This window comes from Agelaius phoeniceus, chromosome 6 (assembly GCF_051311805.1).
Source record: "Agelaius phoeniceus isolate bAgePho1 chromosome 6, bAgePho1.hap1, whole genome shotgun sequence".
Classification (NCBI taxonomy): Eukaryota; Metazoa; Chordata; class Aves; order Passeriformes; family Icteridae; genus Agelaius; species Agelaius phoeniceus.
Genome location: NC_135270.1, coordinates 39,002,288 through 39,020,469, shown reverse-complemented (window position 1 = coordinate 39,020,469; position 18,182 = coordinate 39,002,288). Strand labels below are relative to the sequence as shown.

The following is an 18,182-nucleotide window of genomic DNA, read 5'->3' as shown; positions in this document are numbered from 1 at the left end:
AAAGGACGAGGGGGAAGTAATACTAAACTAAACTAAACTAAACTAAACTAAACTAAACTAAACTAAACTAAACTAACTAGAATTTGTTAATTGAAATTAAATACCGTCATAGTAAACTGAGGAGCAGCTGCTGGGAGGGATGCTAGAGTTTCTGAGGATTCCTCATGTCTCTCAGACCAGTGGTCACAACTCCTAATTTTAATTTAATATTAGCCAAAAATCGCTTCCTCCTGCTTCTCTTCACCTTACCAGTATAGACATCTCTCCTGCTGGCAGAAAGCCCTTGACCCATTTAGCTCCTAAGAAGATAGCACTGCTCCAAACAGCTATGAATTGTTTGTTAGCAACAAGATAACTATCAAAGCACAGCGCAATGACAAAAAAGGTTATTAGAATTATCATTACCATAATCATTGTCACATACTTCACTAGCTTGTGTAACAGGCATGTTTTCTTCCCCAGATCTTAAAAGAAAATAATGCCAAGTCTTTTATACCACATGATCTAAGGAAAGAAAGTGAAGGGCAAAGTAGCAAAGGCTGCAGTTGATGAACAATTTTTCAAAAAATATTAAACTGTAGCTAAAAAGTACAGAAATCTTTCATAATGTGATTTCATAATGCACAGCAATAAAGTTAGATTTTGCATTAAATTCCACATGAACATATGCACTATACAGTACCTGAGGGGGAAAATCTATGTGTGCCACAGACTTTAAATGAACTGGTTTTCCTAGGAAATGAATTTCAGAGCCATGATGGATACTTGAAATCAGGGCTCCATTTGGGCAAAAGCACTCAGAATTAACAGAATTAATAGGACTAAAAAGAGAAAAAAACAGAAAACATCTCTTTACCTTTCTATACATCCTTCTTAACTATAGTTTACATTCTATATTACAAAGATAGAAAAAAAAATGCATTCTGTAAAAGGTAACCAGGTATGGAAATGTTCTCATTTGTGAAAAAATAACCAAGATAGAAGCAGAACTAGCTGAAGCTTGGAGACAGCAGAGAGGGGTGACAGCTCAGTCACATCACAGGTGCCCTAAAAAAGGTAAAGAACAAAATCTCATTCCCTGTTTCTCTGAACAGAAGTATTGATTTTTCTCAATTGAAATACCACCTAGTAGCTTTAAAACAAACACTGGAGATTTTTGGTGCAGTTTTCTGTTCAGCATCATTGTCACAGGATGTCATGGAGATCAAAGATGTGGCAAAGTCCAGCAAGGGATTAGGGAAATTCACTGCAGCTTCTAAACAAAGGTGCATGGGAAAGCTCCTAGAGCTCTGGAAGCTGGATGCACAGCCCAGGAGTGGGGCCATTACATATTTGTCTGCTTAAATTTTTCTTCTCTAAGTGTCTTCAGCTGGCCAGGGTCAGGGAGGGAGTGCTGGACTGCGTGACCCAGCATGGTGCAGACAAGTAGGAAAGCAAGGCTGTGATTTTTAGAAGTTCATATGAAATTTAGGTTGGAGCTGGGAATTGACTTCACACCTACAAACCATCACATCAGGAATACAGCAATATATAACCACAGGGACAGTTTCCCTGCACAATTGTGTGCCAGAGTTTCACTTGCTGGTCTGGAAATGAACCAGGCAGTAAAAGCGATTAGCAGTGGAAAGACACTAGACAGCTATAATTATCTAAATGCCTTCCTATTAACCATGTGAGAAACTAAATCCTCACAATCACATTCATTAGTAAATGCTAAGGACAAACTAACTACATGAACTTTCATTTGATTAGGCAGAAGAATTCTGCTCCAATATGATTATGTTACACAGAATGGCCTAAAAAAAAAAAAAACCAAAAAAAAACCCAAGTCTGTTTCAGAGAGCAAATGAATGTTAATACTAGCAGGCAAGCAAAGAAGCCCAGTCCTTGTGGTACAAGGGCTGCTCCTACCAACAGCATGGCCAGGCTCCCTCAGCTGATGGCAAAGGCTCCCAGCTCCCTGCTGTGGCTCCAGCTCCTGTTCCCTCTGCTGGAGCTGTGGATGGTGAGTGCAGGAGGGACAGAGCCAGGCCTGCTGCAGCACATTGTAGTGACTCACCTGCATGTTAGCCCCACTTGGAAAACTCTTCAATGCCATAGCAAGAACGGATTGCAGGCAGCAGGAGAAATTCACCTTGTTGATGCCTGCACTGTTTTTCACCTGAGGTAAAAATGTGGTTCAGTGGATAGAGCATCAGTGTGAGCAGCATGAGGGCAGCCTGACCAGTGCTCACCTCAGAGTGCTGGGTTTTAGCCACCCCTGGCACACCATGTTGCAAAAGTGTGTCACTGGTCCCTGTGCCAGACACATCCACTCCTTCCTGTGTTAGCAGCGCATGAGGAGAGCTAAACATAATTTCTACAGACATGTGGAAAAAGTATGGCAGGCATCAGTTTTCAAGGCAGGCTTCCTTCTTGGTATCTTTGCTGATTTCTTTCTTGAAAAACTGATAAAGAACAACCTTTTCTTAAGAATTAACCTCTTCCAAGAACTTAAAAGTATGGACTAAGAAGGGTTGGTGTGCTGGCAGTGGGGATGAAGAAGCTCACTGCACCTTTAAGGGAAGTGTGAGGATAATTCCAGCATCAAACTGAATCCCATTGGAACTGTAACATCCATAATTTCTAGCTATTGAGGTGGCAAGGATCATACCAATGCCTAGATACAACAAATCAACATCCATGCATAAAAAAATGAATGATGATCACAGTCCATGCAGAGCATAAAGCATTTCAGGGAACACCTGTGTCTCCAGAGCCTAGGTACCAGTGACTGGAACAGGAGGAGAGAGTAAAAACCCGAGCCAGAGGGTCAGTTTCCAACATGAATTACAAGTGTGACTTGTTCTTGACTGAAACTGTAATGGTCAGTTTTAAGCATGAGTTCCCTCCATACCCCTTTACTCCCAGACAGAGCACATGGATACCTGGTGTTCATGTGACTTTATCCAGTCATCCAGTTAGGAGATTCAGAGTCCTGTGAGACCCTTCAGGCAAGGAGGCAGAAAGGAGAATCTAGCCTCTCCTGAGAGGCTTCACCACATTTCTGTGTGGGCATAAGTCTCTCTGAAGTCCACAAAAGCTGCCTGCCCAGAGGAAAAGGTACCAAGACATCATCTAAGCACTCTTCTACTGCTCCACAGGCTATGTAGGGGACACTGCTATGTCCTGCTGGCAGGTCAGGGATCACCCATCCACAGAATCCACAGGACAGGCAGGTGACCAAGAATCTGGCTAGTCTGCCACCTCATCCTGTCCAAACACGGCAGGTGAATTCTTTATACATAATCAAATAAACCAGAATGTTATTAGCTTTGAATTAGCATTCATTAACACAATTGATTGTGTTGATTTAGTCATCTAAATGGTCAATGCTAGGACATTTGGATAATTATTACTGTTTAGTGATATTTCCTCAGCTAATTGTTTTTATTGAATGACTCACTTTGATGATGCAGCTGAAACTAATGTGCAGCTGGGCTCCCAAGGAGAAGGCTTTTATCTGCCCAATCCACCTCCCAGGGGCTCATCCTTCCTGTAAGACAATGCATTTTGGTGCCTCTGGATGGTCCTTAGGGAAGAAACCATTTGGGAAATGTTCCTGCCTCTGCCAATGCATGCTTGATCATATGTGGTGTGATTTCTCACAGCAGCTCACCCCAACAGGATTTTAAAAGCCTGAGCTAAACTAAGCTGAAATGGGTTCATTCCAAACTCTGCTTCTCCACCCTCTCAAGCACACCCACCCCTGCCCCATGAGCTGAGACCCTGCTGATGCTGCCCTCCTGCACAGAGAGGCTCCCCCCACTCCCCCAAAGCCAGGCTGAGCCCTGCCCTGCAGCCCTGCCCTGCAGCCCTGCCTGCCCTCATGGGGGGGCTCCTGCGGTGCTCAGGCTCTGGGCTTGACCACAGGTGTCCTTCACCACATTCACAAGGTCACAGGTAAGGTTCTGCCTGCCCAGCACCATGACAATGGAGAGAGAGCAGAGCTGATGGGAAACTTTTCCCACCTGGAGCTCTCTGGAAAAGCCCAAATGGGCAGACCACTGCTACAGCAGCAAGAGTTCCTGGCACACAAGGACTCTTTGACTATGATGGCTTCTGTCTCCCAGGTCTGCAGGGCCAAAGAGCTGCCAGCTGGGGAGGATACAGGAGATTGCTGCAAGGACCACAGTGGGATGCTGGGCTTTGGGAGGCAGAGGATGCAGACAAAAAAGATTTGTGTCTGTGAATGCAGGCAGAAGAATTAAATAGTGTGACAGTCAAACAGTTGTTTCAAAGAGGGGTTGATATAGATTTTCTTTAATGCTCTGGGGAAAATCACTCCCTCCCACCTCACTTCCCCTGCTGGCTTTCCCACAACTGTATTTCAGAGTCTCCACGAATCTTCCTGACTTAAACATAAAACCAAACCCGTGACCCTGAGCCTGTTACCAGAGGTCAGTGTTTTCCCAAGCAAGTTATATTTTTGCCTGCTCAGAAATTTGGTCTGGGAAGAACTCAAGGACTAGTTTCCACCATTTGTACAGGATTCCTGAACATGTAGGGATGGCCAGCAACATGTGCCCTCAGGGCTATGCCATGGGCAGCCCCTCCAGATGTCACCACAGCATGTGCACAGGATGGGGAGTTCACAGGAGAACTGAATTTACTGCTCTGCATGAACTATCTATCCAAGAAAGGCAGGGGCTGATCCTGGAGAGATATTTCTGTCTGGGAAACACTACAACCATAAGTTATGTACTAACTTCCATGAAATCCAAAGAAATCAAAGCCCTAAAAGGTGCACACTAAATGGATGTAGCCTTGGAGAGAGATGAATTTAAACTCCTCAGAGGCTAGAAAATCTCCATTGCCATCTCCGTCTGCTCCCTCTTCCTTCCCAGTACAGCTCAATAATGAATCACTGATCCCAGCCCACTCTGTAAGATGCAGCATTATTTCCAATTCCCATTTTTTACATGCAGCTCGGGTACCTCTCAGGAAGAACCACCTTCCGACCACCGGCAGGGCAGCAGAGCTGGAGCCGCACCACAGGATGGCACTGCTCATTTCCTAGCTCCCACTTGTGGTGGTGGCCCCGAACTTACTGCCAGCCATCACCTGGGAGAGGTCATGCTCAGAGTGCACAGTTGGCTGCATGAAAATAAGAGAGAACAAGAGATGTGTGAGAAAAAGAGGATTTTATCATAACCTGTGTCCTGGGATTGCAGGCAATACTCAGAGCATGCAGAACATGGGATGTATTTAACCTCTCTCAGCCTGCCTTTAGCCTCTCTGTGTGTAAATCAGAATTCACCTAACACTCCTCTAAATGCAGTCTAGCTCTTTGCTGTCCCTTGGAGATTTTCTCCCAGCTTGCTGTCCTGCAAAGAATAAATGTGATACCCCAGGTTCTGCAGCCCCACTTCCATCAACAGCCATTGGTTCACCTAGAAGAAGGATGGGCTGGACCAGGACGTGGCAGCAGAAGCACATCCAGCCCTGGGACAATGCTGCATGCTCCCTGCTGACACAGCCAATGATCCAGCTCTGAGCAGAGCTCACAGCTATGCCAGAAAAAACTCAAGTTAAAACTTGGGAACTTTCTGAGCAGAGCACCAGAACGCCCAGATGAAAGTTTTCCACTGAGGATCTAAAAGCCAAGACCCTTAAGAGCTATTTTAGCAGCAGCTGCTGCCAACACCCCTTGCCAGCCTCAGGCAAATTGTGGATGGCAGATTGGGGTTACCACACCCGGAGCCATGCAGTCTGCTGGGCTTTGTGACTCCAGAGGACTTTCACCAGAAGGAGCAGAGAGCAAAGAGCTTGCCTTCCTCCGAAGAGGGTGTGCACAGGAGGAGCTGACCTCGACCGTCCCTTGGCTGGCAATCCCTGGGCTTTTTCAGGAAGAACACAGCCCAAAGTTCATCTTCTGTTCTTGTGGGTTTTTCCTCTCAGGGCTATGCCGTTAGTATTGTCTAGTATTTCCTGCTTCCTCTCCTGGCAGCTCCTCTGCTCGCTCAGACACACAGCTACAGCACTCAGCTCATTAGCCCCTGTGTTTGCCACATCCGTCCCCAGGGAAATCCCTGGGCCCAAATGCAGCTGAGCTTCTAATTGAGGTTTGCTGTGTGCCTGTCCGCTGCACTGGGCTCCCACTGTGCACACAGGAGCCGTGTGCTGGCTTTTTCTGTTTATCCAGGATTATTTGCACCCACCAACACTAGGCACAGAGGTTGCATGGGAGCATTAGAGGTTCAGAGGAAGCTGTGTGCTGAAACACACATCTCTCACTGCCCACTGGCAGCCAGGCTCTGACAGCCCCAGAGTCACTCAGTGAAGGTCCCTAGTTTGCTCAAAATATCATCTAGTACCACAGAGAAATTTATATCCAGATCCAGTTTTGACTTTCTCTGTAATCCAAACAGAAAGAAAAGTAGCTCCCTGCTTTTGCACATCCCTGTCCACTCTGCCAGGTTTAGCTATCTCTCCCAAATGCTCACCAGCTCAGTTTTCTGCATGGTCTCACTGGTTCACCCTCTCCACCTTTGCAATACCCCCACTTGCTGGGAAGAACTAGAGACTGCAACATTACCAAATGTCACAGCTGTCTGCAGGGGGAAAGTCCCTTTTTAATTATTAGCATGCTCCCAGTTCATATTTTCCCCATTAGGTGCTTCCACTCTGTCTGCAATCACACAGGGGCTGTACTGGTGGGGAACAACGTTATTGCTGGAGGGAAAGTAGTAAAACAAGCTCAAGAGACCTGCCTTCTCCCTCCCCAAGATTCTTTTTTCCTACATGAAACAAGTGTGGCAGCAGGCTTTGCTGCATCAGGCAGTGAGCATCAGCTTAAAGCTTTTTGAGCAACATGCTTTAACAAAGCTTCCACATGAAAAATGGGAATGACACCAGAGAAAACTTGTCTTCCAAGTGGTAGCAAATTTCAAATTACTTGACTTATATTTACCCTTAAGGCATAACAATAAAAGCAGTTTAAATTTATATAGTACATCTCATCCCTAAGGATCCCCAGAAATGCAACCAATTGATAAACAGCCCACAGTTCATGCAGAGAAACACAGACCTTCCCAGGGATGCAATGCATCAGTTTAAGACTTGCCAAAAATAAGCTGCAGTCAAAAAATAAAAGCAGACTAGTGTAGCCAACCAGAGCTCTAGATCCATTAGACTCTGGTCAGGACATTGCAGCTAATTATATTTTTGTGTCCGTGGCACATGGGTAGGACTTTAAATGCCCTAATTTGGAGCTTGGCTTTATGTGCCAAAAATTACCCTGCAGACTATTTGCTTGGATATGATAGTAGCTTAAATAAGGTGCAGAAATGCTTGCTACTGCATCCACCGTTCTGCTCTTTGGAGTATATGACCAACCCAAAATAACCTCTGATGAAAAGGTTTGAGGAGGTAGGAATACAGGCCACATGGCACATGTGACTATCTTTGGCCTTCATCCTGGCTGACAAAAATGGACTTTGCATAACTTTCCTTTCTCTTATCTTTGGCTGGTTTTTTTAAGCTTTCAAATTAGTTACTTATATTATTATTAGAAAGCAGGAGGGAAATACGTTTTCCTTGTTTACCACTGGACTAACTGTTTGGAGCTGCCTGGTTCTTATCTCTGTAGCAGCTGTAAATGGGAAGCTGAGATATGTGGATTTTAACTGCAAAATATTATCAAAATGACAATGTCAAATGTCCCCTGGCTTCCCTTGCAGCAGCTAAGTCCATAGACTTTTGAAGCAACAAACCAGAGTCCTATTCCAAGGGATATCTGCATGTACACATACATGTACAGACAGCAGGTCTACTTCACTGATTTGTTTTGCTTTTGGCTTTAACATCCTGGGCCAAGATCTTGCTGGATGTTGTTAACTGATATATTTCCCAGGAGCCAGGTACGGTCTTCACAATTAAATGAGAGGAAACAGTTACTGAGGATCTGCAGCAGCAGTCACAAAAGAATGAAGTTGTGGCACCAACTCTGGTAAATCAACAGCACTAGACAGTTGTCATGATTAGAGTGGCAATCAGGAAATTATAATTTAATGTGTTTGCTGGAGGAAGCAGCACAAGAATTCTTTACCTACTTTTAAAACTGATTAAAATCCTACTGATCCTTTTCACCATTCAGACACTTGAGGCTGCTTCTAGGAGCCCTGCCAGTTGCTTTCTGCAAGGCAGAATAAAAACAAACATCACATCCCTACAGCACCACAGCCTTGCCAACTGAGTGCTCAGGGTGCCTAAAGTGGAGGAGGCTTTTGCAAAACCTAGCTCTTAGGTATCAGGTGCAAAACCACCTCCCATGGTTACAGTTTTTACATTGGTAAAGTAACTTTTAGGTAGTCCTTTGGCCCTGAAGTGCCTGCTGGACCAGGCAGCAGAGACTGCTAACATAATCCCAAATTAGAAATGCAGAGAATGTTAATCTCCTCTCAAAATGACAAGCACAGAAAACACTTCTGTGAAATCAATGCAGACATAGCAGAGGTATTAAACCAGAATACACAAGCAGACAAAGAAGGTTCAGGTTGGCACAGATGACTGCAGTGTGGATGAAGTCGTGCTCCTGTTTCAGCAGGGCCAGCCCCTATCCCTGGATAGGTACAGCTGCTCCATCCCCTGGGGGCCTGTCTGAGCTTCCCAGAACTGCAGCACTTGGCTGAGAGGCCAAGGAAATTAGGGTTGTGACAGGCTCCACCCTGTATCCAAAAAGCTGAGTTTGTTTCTTTCTATTCTTTTTCTCTTGTGGACCATATTTAAAATTGCATATAAAAACTGCTTGAATGTGATAATTAAATAAATAAATACATTAAAAAAAATAAGGACAGTACTTCAACAGCACAAAGCAGCACCGATGACCTTCACCAGTCCAAGACCTTTGCTTTATGCTATCATCTTTTGTGTCATCCCTTCAGGCAAATATTGCACCACTGTGCTAACTGTGAGGAGTTACAGCAAAGACAGCAGCCTTATTTGCTTAATTGTTAATGAGGGCTCCACTAGCCCCTGCATCTGCAGCTGCTGCTTTATATATGGGTTTAGGGCTAAATCCCTTCTCCAGCCATGCTTTTCATGCCCTAATACCCAGGGTTAGTGGCCCATGTGTGGGCCCCTCATGATGCCTAGGGCCAGGCTGCAGAGCAGCAGCGTCTCCTGGGGCAGGAAGTGGGCTGGCCTCAGCATGACTTTCCATCCAGAAAACATTTTCCATCACCTTTCTGCCACCTACCACTGGCTGCAGTACTGCCAAGTTAAAACACACAAAATAAAAGCATCTCGTGTGCCTCTGAAAAGAGGCTGCTTGCAAATGCTTGCTAAAAATAGTCCTGTGATGACCTGTGAGGGCAGCTGGAGGTCTCTCATAGAAGGAGGCAAAGAATTCCCTTTGCTGAAGTCAGTTTACAGCCATCACAGCTAGGACAGGAGTTTTCAAGTTTAATGTCTGCATGGTTCTAGCAAAATCCCAACTGCAGAAAGCAAGGTCCTTGCTGGGCTCAATTCCCCTGCTAGTCAGAGCAGGAGCTTGCTTTTCAACTCCCATCTTCCTTTTTTTGAAGAGCTGCAGATAGGAGGAGATTCATTTGTTAATTAAATTTCCCCTGCCAATTCACATTAAAAAGGGGAAACTGTTTCAAAAAGCTCACGGAACTTTTATAACCTTTACCTTCAAAAAGACAGAGTTTTATGGCTTTTTTCTAAACCTGCCCAAAAGCACCACTGGATTGTCCCAGGCCAAGTAATGAATACTGAAAAAAAGTCCAGGAATGGCACAGCTGGGCTGAAAATTAAAAACATTTGCTAACAAAAAGCCAGGCGTTCTTCCTCTCCTCTGGCTCTTCCTTTTATCTTTGTATTTTCCCATAAGTTCTTGTTCAAAGGGATGCCATCCCATGGGAAAATGACAAAAGGAAAAAAAGTACAGACACTGTTACTCAGTGAGGCCAGCAATAGTTGCAAGAGAAGAAAAATTCTTCATGGGAATCCCCTACATCTGAGAAGCAGAAGCAAAAATTCACCAGGAAAAAATTCAGCTCTGCAGACAAACAATGCCTTTTGTCCATGTGGGATCCTGCATTTATCCAGTTTTTAGTACCCACAGATGGCATGACAGCAGTTAAAAAAAAAAGGCAGAGTCGCTAGGAATGGCCAGAGAAAGTAAGAATAGTGGCTGAAGATGTAATTTCTTCTTTAAAAGATTTGTTCTGTTACAGAGTGAAAACTTAACACAGCAGAGATGAAAAATCCTCTAAATGCTGAGGCAACACCAGCACACTTGCAGGCAAGGCAGCGTAACATCCATCATGTGCAATCCTGCCTGGGTGTCTCCAAGAAGTGACACTCCTCAAGCAGGGCAAATGCAGTGTACTGATCCAGCCTCAGCATTGCTCTGGTGGTGTTTGATTCCCTGACATTTTACTGTGACTTTGCTGCCCTGGGCTTGCTAAAAAGCCTGTTCTTAATCGTTAGATAAGCGCTGGTTAAGGATTCCTAAGGTGGTCCCTCTCATCAGACTTCAAAGGGATGCTCAGGGCTCTGTCGTTGTGCAGACTGTGCAGGAACGAGGAGCCGTGCTGCACTGGCTGATGGAGCTCCTAAAAGCGTTCATGCTCACAGTCTGGCCCTCGGGCTGGAGACTCCTGGGGGACCATACTGCAGCCTTGCAGAGCTTGAGGGCAGCCTATTAAAATACATGGGGACAGGCTTTGTAGCCCAGCCTGCTGCCATAGGACAAAGGGCAAGGGTTAAAACACAAGGAAGGTCAATTTAGATTAGATGTAAGGAAGATTTTTTACAATGAGGGTGGTGAACTCTCTGGGCAATCCAGAGGTTCCCAGAAAGGTGGTGGATGCCCATCCCTGGAAAAATTAAAGGTCAGGTTGGATGGGGGTCTTATCCAGCTGAAGATGTTCCTGCTCATGGCAGGGAGGGTTGGTCTAGATGAGTCTTTATTTTCTCTTAAGTTTTTGTTCAAAGGAATGCCATCCCATGGGAAAATGACAAAATAGGAAAAAAAAAAAAAACCACAGACACTCAATGAGGCCAGAAACAGCTGCAAGATAGAAAAAAGCCTTTTTCATAGAACCCTTCCAACCTAAATTATTCTGTGATCCCGCAGCCCCTCTTACGAAAGTGATGGAATGCCGGGGGGATGCACTCAGGGCCAGCAGTGCCCGGCACTGAGGCGCTCCTCGGCCTTCCAGGGCCCCACAGCGGGACCCGCCGGGGAGGAGGCACGGGAGCCCCAGGACCGGGCAGGGTAGGGCAGGGAAATCCCCGCGGGGCGCGGCAGGGAAGTACCGCCGGGGACGCCGGAGAGGCGAGTACTTCCCCCCTGGAAAAACGCCAAGTTCCCTCTCGGCCCGGCCTCTTCCCTCCCCTCCGACGCCCCTTCTGGGCGGCCCGAGCCGCTCCGCCCTCCCTGCCAGCGCCGGCGGCGCCGAGCAGGACCGGACGCGTCGGTCGGGCTTTGACTGGCTGGAAATTCCCGTCCTCCGCGGCTCCTCCCCCGCAGAAATCCCCCGGCCGCTCTGTATATGCGAGGCGCCTCCGCCGCCGCCGCTCACTCGCAGCGCCTGCAGCTCCGCCGCCATGATCGCCGCCCGCCGCGCCGCCGAGCCGCCCGCCATGGACGACTACGAGCACCCCAAGAAGGAGCGCCAGGGCGTCTTCGCTCTCGATGACCGCCACGACAGCGGCCTGGACTCCATGAAGGAGGAGGAGTACCGGCAGCTGGTGAAGGAGCTGGAGGACATACGGCTGCAGCCCCGCGAGCCGCCCGCCTGGGCACAGCAGCTGACGGAGGACGGGGACACGTAAGTAGGGGTCGGAGCCGGGGCAGGGGTGGGTGGCTCGGGCACGGCGGGGAGCTCGGCACGGCCAGTCCGGGACAGGATGTGCTTGCCGGCGGGGCGGCGCCGCGCTGGGCCGCGCCGGGAGGGAAGGGAGGGGGTGCGGAAAGTCCCTGGAGCGGCGCCAGGGAGAGGCGGCTCCCGCGGCCGCGGAAAGCCCCGGCCGCGCCGAAAGCCCCGGCTTGCGACACCCGCGCGTGACCCGGCCCGGCCCGGCCCGCCGGGCTCAGCGTGGCGTCGGGGGGGTTAACGCGTGTTGCTTCATTACTCCTTTTCCCCCCCCTGCAGTTTTCTCCACTTGGCCATTATTCACGAGGAAAAAGCCCTGAGCCTAGAGGTGATCCAGCAGGCAGCCGGTGACCGGGCTTTCCTGAACTTCCAGAACAACCTCAGCCAGGTACTTTCACCTCGATAGCCCCAAATCTGGATCAGCCCCTGCCACACCCACACACTCCCTCTGGGGAATTCCCCCCAAAAAGTCCCTTTAATTTTTTTTGTTTTAATTGATGGAATCAATTGAATCAAAGCCTACATTCAGGAAAGTCCCCAGCTGGCTCCAGCCGGGGTTGGTACAGTGCTTCCTCTTCCCTGAGAGAGTGGCATTTAACACCCACATTTTTCAAATATGATGCCATGGGTTGCATCCCTCTTTATGGAGATGTTAATGATACCCTTCATTACCAGCTGGCGGTTGGTTTGTCCAGAGAGCCCAAAGTTCATCACTTCCAGATGAATGGGCAGCTATACAACATTGGGAAGCATAAAGAGCTGAGTTTATGGGGTGTGCTTTCATGCTTTTATTTGTTGGCAGAAATCACCAAGTGAACAAGAGGTCTGCTTGCCTAGATGCTGGTGCCAAGTTTGTGGTGTAACTTACAGTGCTTTTGCTCTTGTGCTTGCAGACTCCTCTTCACCTGGCAGTGATAACTGATCAGCCTGAAATTGCTGAGCATCTTCTGAAGGCTGGATGCGACCTAGAAATCAGGGATTTCCGAGGAAACACCCCCCTGCACATCGCCTGCCAGCAGGGCTCCCTCCCAAGCGTCGGCGTGCTCACGCAGTACTGCCAGCCCCAGCACCTCCTAGCTGTCCTGCAGGCAGCCAACTACAACGGTACGGACACACTCCTCATCCTGAACACTTCACTCCTCATCCTGAACGCTTCCTTTTGGTGGGCTGGCTCAGGGCAGGGTCGGTCTCCTGTGGATCTCAAAGATCTCTGGAGAAGGATTATTTTGTCGCATTTGAGAGTTGAGGAGCCCAGAGCATACAGCAGTGTCTGACTTTTTTGAAATGCACTGTCTTGTAGGCCTTCTCACTGTTGATTATAGTCTCTCATGGCTTTGAACTTTGCATTTTTAGTGAGTGCCTTTGCCGTGCTCCTTTTTTTGTTTGTAATAAGTTGCACTCAAACACTGGAATAAAGCCTCCAAGAAATCTTTTCAAAATCCAGCCCTTTTATTTATACTGGAAGTTGGAAAGCTCTTCTGGAAAACACCCTTTTGCCATGAATGAATTGCAAATTTAGATACCATCCTGGCCTATCATCTTGACTTTTAAGTAATGATGAGGCATTTAATTAGACTTACTCAAGTTTTCCCTTTGTTTATGTCTTCCAGGACATACGTGTCTTCATTTAGCATCTATCCAGGGATACCTGGCTATTGTGGAGTATCTGTTGTCCTTGGGAGCAGATGTAAACGCACAGGTATGTAATGTGTACCATCAATTTACCCAAGTAGGGCTCTTAAGAATCAGTAGATTAGAATCAACAGATCTGACAGTGGCTCTGCCTCTCCTGACATGCCAAACCTTTTGCTGTTTTCACACAGGAGCCATGCAATGGCAGAACAGCACTACATTTGGCAGTCGATCTGCAGAATTCAGAACTGGTGTCACTTCTGGTGAAACATGGGGCAGACGTGAACAAAGTGACCTATCAGGGCTATTCCCCCTATCAACTCACATGGGGAAGAGACAACTCAAGCATACAGGAACAGCTGAAGCAGCTGACCACAGCTGACCTGCAGATGTTGCCAGAAAGTGAGGATGAAGAGAGCAGTGAATCGGAGCCTGAGTTCACAGAGGATGAAGTAAGTAGCTGCTGTCATTTTTATGAGAGAAAGGGGAAAATCCTGTTCTGTGCAGGGTATTTTTTGGTGTCACTCTGATAGCATGCCCCAGTGACCTCTTGCTGTGTAACAGATAGGTATACCAAAGATTATGCAATCAGCAAAATGGCAGATGAGGCAAGCATATAAACAGAGTAAGAATAAAATGTAAAAAATAACATGAGGGAATGGAGGTTAACTTCAAACGACATGGTTCTCTGAACACAGTTCTGTTGCTGACACAGAATCTCATGAGAGAAAATTCAAGTTAGTGGGTGGTTTTCTCCTCCCTAGGATTTGTTTTTCTGACATTCCAAGTGCTGCATTAAATGGTGTATGTAACCATTTTGGTGTAGAAATTTTATACACTGCTGAAGAATTTGTATGTAGAATTTGGCTGTTATCCAGAGTGAATATGATACTTTAAGTAAGATTTCTGCATTAACAGCATTTTGGGGTTTTTTTTCTTGCAGCTTATATATGATGACTGCCTTATTGGAGGACGACAGCTGGCATTTTAAAGCAGAGCTTTCTGAAAAGAAGTGACTGTATACATATGTATAGAAAAAGGACTGACTTTCTTCACCTAAAAAGAAAGTCACAATGTGGAGAAAAAAAAGAGGAGGGAAATACTACACTGCCCAGTAAGGAGAAGGAGCACGTTATTGTGACAGGACAGTTCCAGGATCTCCCTCATGTTTAAATACAGGAGTGGGATGTGTAACATCAGTACAGATCTGTGATTATTCACACCACCTGATGAAGAGCCACATAGCCAATCTTCTCTGCCGTGCAAAGGTAACAGACTACACATCCAACCTGCTCGTTACAGGGAGCTTTCTTGTGGCTTCAAGTACTACAGGGAACAAGTGACCTTTCATGGCAAGGTGGACTCATGCCAACACTGCTTTACAAAGACTCTACATTCATTTGTTCTGGGCTGGTAGCAGTCCCTGTCCTTTCTGACTGACCTCAGCTGCTCTCAGTGAGGCTTCCCAGGTTAGAGGAGTCAGAACAAGGGACTGGTGCTATCTTGGCTCTTAGGCAAAGTAGAAATAATGTTAACTGTGGGCATTGGAAAAGTGTGTTTCACACTGTGTGTGTCATAATTGCTACACTTTTTAGCAACTGTATATTGTGTAAATACTGTACATTTTTTGTTTATAATTATTTTGGTACATGTGAGATATGTATTTATTAAAAAAAAGTCTGATTACTGTATGTAGTCTGTAAAACAGTTCATTGCCCACCTCCCTGCGATAGTGGGAATCTACCTGGTTTGCTTTTTAAGAAACATTTTAACACCTAGCAGCCCATTGGGGTAACATTCTCAGGGATTTTAGGTGATTCACCTCAGCAGTGGTAAGCCATCTAAGCAGCTTGCAGCTCTCAGCCCTTCTGCTGCAGCTAATTTTGGAAGCAGACGTAGGTGTTGTTTCCTGCACACGCTGCAGCAGGCGGATCGTGGGGCTGGGATTCCCCCTCTCTTCCAGCTCTAGGCTGCCAGCCCACCAGAGAGGGGGTTTTGGGCTGCTTTTGGCAGCACCTGCCCTCATGGCCCCTTTTGTTCCAGCTCAGATACTTTGCAGCTCTTGCCAGGGGAAGCTGGAGGTTTGCAGCACAGCCCTGTGTCTGTTCACTTCTTGTTTATCACCTGGCCCAGCTTCACTTTGAACTCTGACACCTTTGGAATTTCCAAAGGGGATTTCCATGGGAAGAGGAAACACATCCTGGGAATGTGTGCTGCTGCCTTGCATCCCTGAAGTTCAGGTGAGGCCCCCCCCCCCCCCCATCCCCACTGCAGGACATACAGTTCATAGCAGTGAAGGATGTGGCTTTAACTGCTTCAGTTATTCCTCAAGCTTTTCTCCAGCATTCGGGCGGACAGAATCACTTTGCCCAAATCCTCTGCTCCACCTCATTACCTGCTGGCAGTGCATCACAGTACTGGACTACTTTCAGCAGCAGACTTTCAGCCTGTTGTGTGTCCATGTAAAGGATGAGTTGTGTAAAAGGCGACTGTGCCCTGTTTGTGCTGTACCCCTGGATGGAAACAGGGAGCAGCAAAGCTGCTTACACAGGACAATGGAGCTCTGCCAAGAGCTGGCCAGGGGAATTCTGTGCTGCTGGCACCTGGCCCAGCTCAGGCTGTTGGAGAATGCTATGGCCCCAGGTTGCACAGGGATACTCATTCCTTTTTCTGTCCTGCTCTTCACAAAGGGTTCCTGACACACAACCTGCTCTAAGGAGAGTTTGCTGGTATGAGGAAGAAGACCACAGCTGGCTGTGTGCTTCCTAATTTGCATGGGAGCCAAAGGCCATTGTAAGGATTGTATAAAATTGTCATCCTGAGTCATTTTTATTTCCCTTCCACTCTCATTCCACAAGCATAACCCAGGTATATGCACTGAAACTTCCTTGTGCCAGTCATGGCTGCATCTGCACTGCAAGCCTGCATTTTCCAGATGTGGGGCTGCATAAGAATCTGCCAAAACTTTTTTCTTGTTGGGAACTCACCCTGCACTCTTACCAACCATTATCTCTGAGCTGGGAGTGTTGATTGTGGGAGTTTGCCCACTTGCTGCTACAGATTTTTTACTAGCAAAGAACCCCAAGTTATTCCATGCTGGAAATGGAAATGCAGTGGTATTCCACTTGCTGCATTTCCATTTCCCCTTGCAAAACAGGAGTTGGAAATGCTGTCAAGGTCCTGCAGAGGCATTCAGCTACAGCTATCAATGGTCTAAAAGTCCTTGGGTGCATGGCTGGACCAGGTATGCAAATATTTAAAAAGATACCATCTGAAGGCAAATACTTCTCATTTGAAGGCCAGAGGGATGGAGAAAAATGCAGTTATCAGTAGTACCAGGCTGGCCGAGTAGTTTCGGAGGCAGTGCTACATTCTCGGCTGCCCGTTGCAATTTTTAGACAAAGAATATCAGAAAGGTGCTGCTATAATCTTACAATAATTCTGTAATGATTTAATAAATTAAGCAAATGTTTTACTGTATGAGGAAGCTTTGCAGCTAAACAAATCATTGTTGAAATACCACATGCTGGTTTTGCTACTGTTTGCCTCCACCTGTCATGCAAAAGTAACCATGCAACATATGCAGAGGAACCATGGGTAAAGCAAGTAGGACAGAGATTAATGCGAGAACATGTGCTTGTTAGCAAAATAGGTTGGGACATGTTGTGTATTTGTGCATTGCTAATGCAGAATTACTCATTGGAAAGCTTTGCCTGTTCACTTGATGATATGGGAAGATTGTCCACTGCAGGACATCCCCCTGCCAGCCCCAGTTTTGAATATATGCCTTTTAACTGCTGCATGTCCACCCTGTCTCTGCCCTTTCCACACCATGCCTTTAGAAAGACCTTCTGGGAGTGGTTTTAGTGATGAGCTGCCTTAATGCCGTCTTCTTGAATTCTGGCAGATGCATGGCACGGTCACATTGGTAGGATATAGAGCAGGAACTCCTTATACATTTATTCTTCCAGCATCTCCTTTTCCCTGTTCAGACAGCATGGCTGCTATTTGCAGAGCACACTAGCTTGTTCTTGCATCTACTGCCAGTGCCTCCCCACACTGGTCCAGGGCTCAAAATTCTGTCCAGCACTTTTGCCTCATGGCCTGTGTGGCTCTGCAAGCTTCAAGACCATCCATGCCGGTGCAGATCGAGGTCCTGTGCAGTTCAGATTTGGTTTCCTAACTGGCCCTGTCTCCATTAGCCTCCTCACTGTCCTCAGCCTGTGCCCTGCCTGTGTCCTCTGCTTTTATTGCCTTTGGCACTCATATCTGCCTCTGCCCGTTCTTTTTTCCCTTCCTCCCTTTCCGCATGGTCCCTCCACCCTTTTTGCCTGCAACACCAGCTCATTCACCTGTCATTGCATTACACAGCATGACATTTTTGTTTCCAGCCTTTCCCTGCTGCCCATTCTTGTAAATCTCTTTGATAATCCCACAGGGATGTACTTCCTTAAATTCCCCACAAAGAACAAAACTCCTCATTTCCTCCCACACCCTCCTCTTCCTCCTTGCATTCCTGCTCACTGTAGGCCTTTCTCACTCAAACAACAAACAAGATGCCTCCTTCAGTGCCTTTCAGCTTTCTCAGCATCAGCCCTGGACTTCTCAAGAGCCTTACAGTGGTGACAAATAAAGTACAGACTGTCAGGGTGGCGATGTTGGACAGGAGAGCCCAAGGCCTGA

General features: G+C 46.9%; 1 protein-coding gene across 1 annotated transcript; it reads left to right on the top strand.

Moving 5' to 3' along the window:
* Window positions 1-11,404: 11,404 nt before the first annotated feature.
* Window positions 11,405-15,190, top strand: NFKBIA (NFKB inhibitor alpha). Its single transcript, XM_054634920.2, has 6 exons — window positions 11,405-11,822; window positions 12,147-12,255; window positions 12,761-12,971; window positions 13,478-13,566; window positions 13,691-13,951; window positions 14,443-15,190. Exons 1-6 carry the CDS (start codon window positions 11,599-11,601, stop codon window positions 14,488-14,490), a joined length of 942 nt encoding a protein of 313 aa, XP_054490895.1. The 5' UTR covers window positions 11,405-11,598; the 3' UTR covers window positions 14,491-15,190.
* The last annotated feature ends 2,992 nt before the right edge of the window (window positions 15,191-18,182 follow it).

Excerpts from the sequence above, each read along its gene's own strand:
- NFKBIA (XM_054634920.2), top strand. The coding sequence starts at position 11,599 with ATGATCGCCGCCCGCCGCGCCGCCGAGCCGCCCGCCATGGACGACTAC. Across the intron at positions 11,823-12,146 it reads CTGACGGAGGACGGGGACAC|TTTTCTCCACTTGGCCATTA; the intron begins GTAAGTAGGGGT and ends CCCCCCCTGCAG. Across the intron at positions 12,256-12,760 it reads TCCAGAACAACCTCAGCCAG|ACTCCTCTTCACCTGGCAGT; the intron begins GTACTTTCACCT and ends TTGTGCTTGCAG.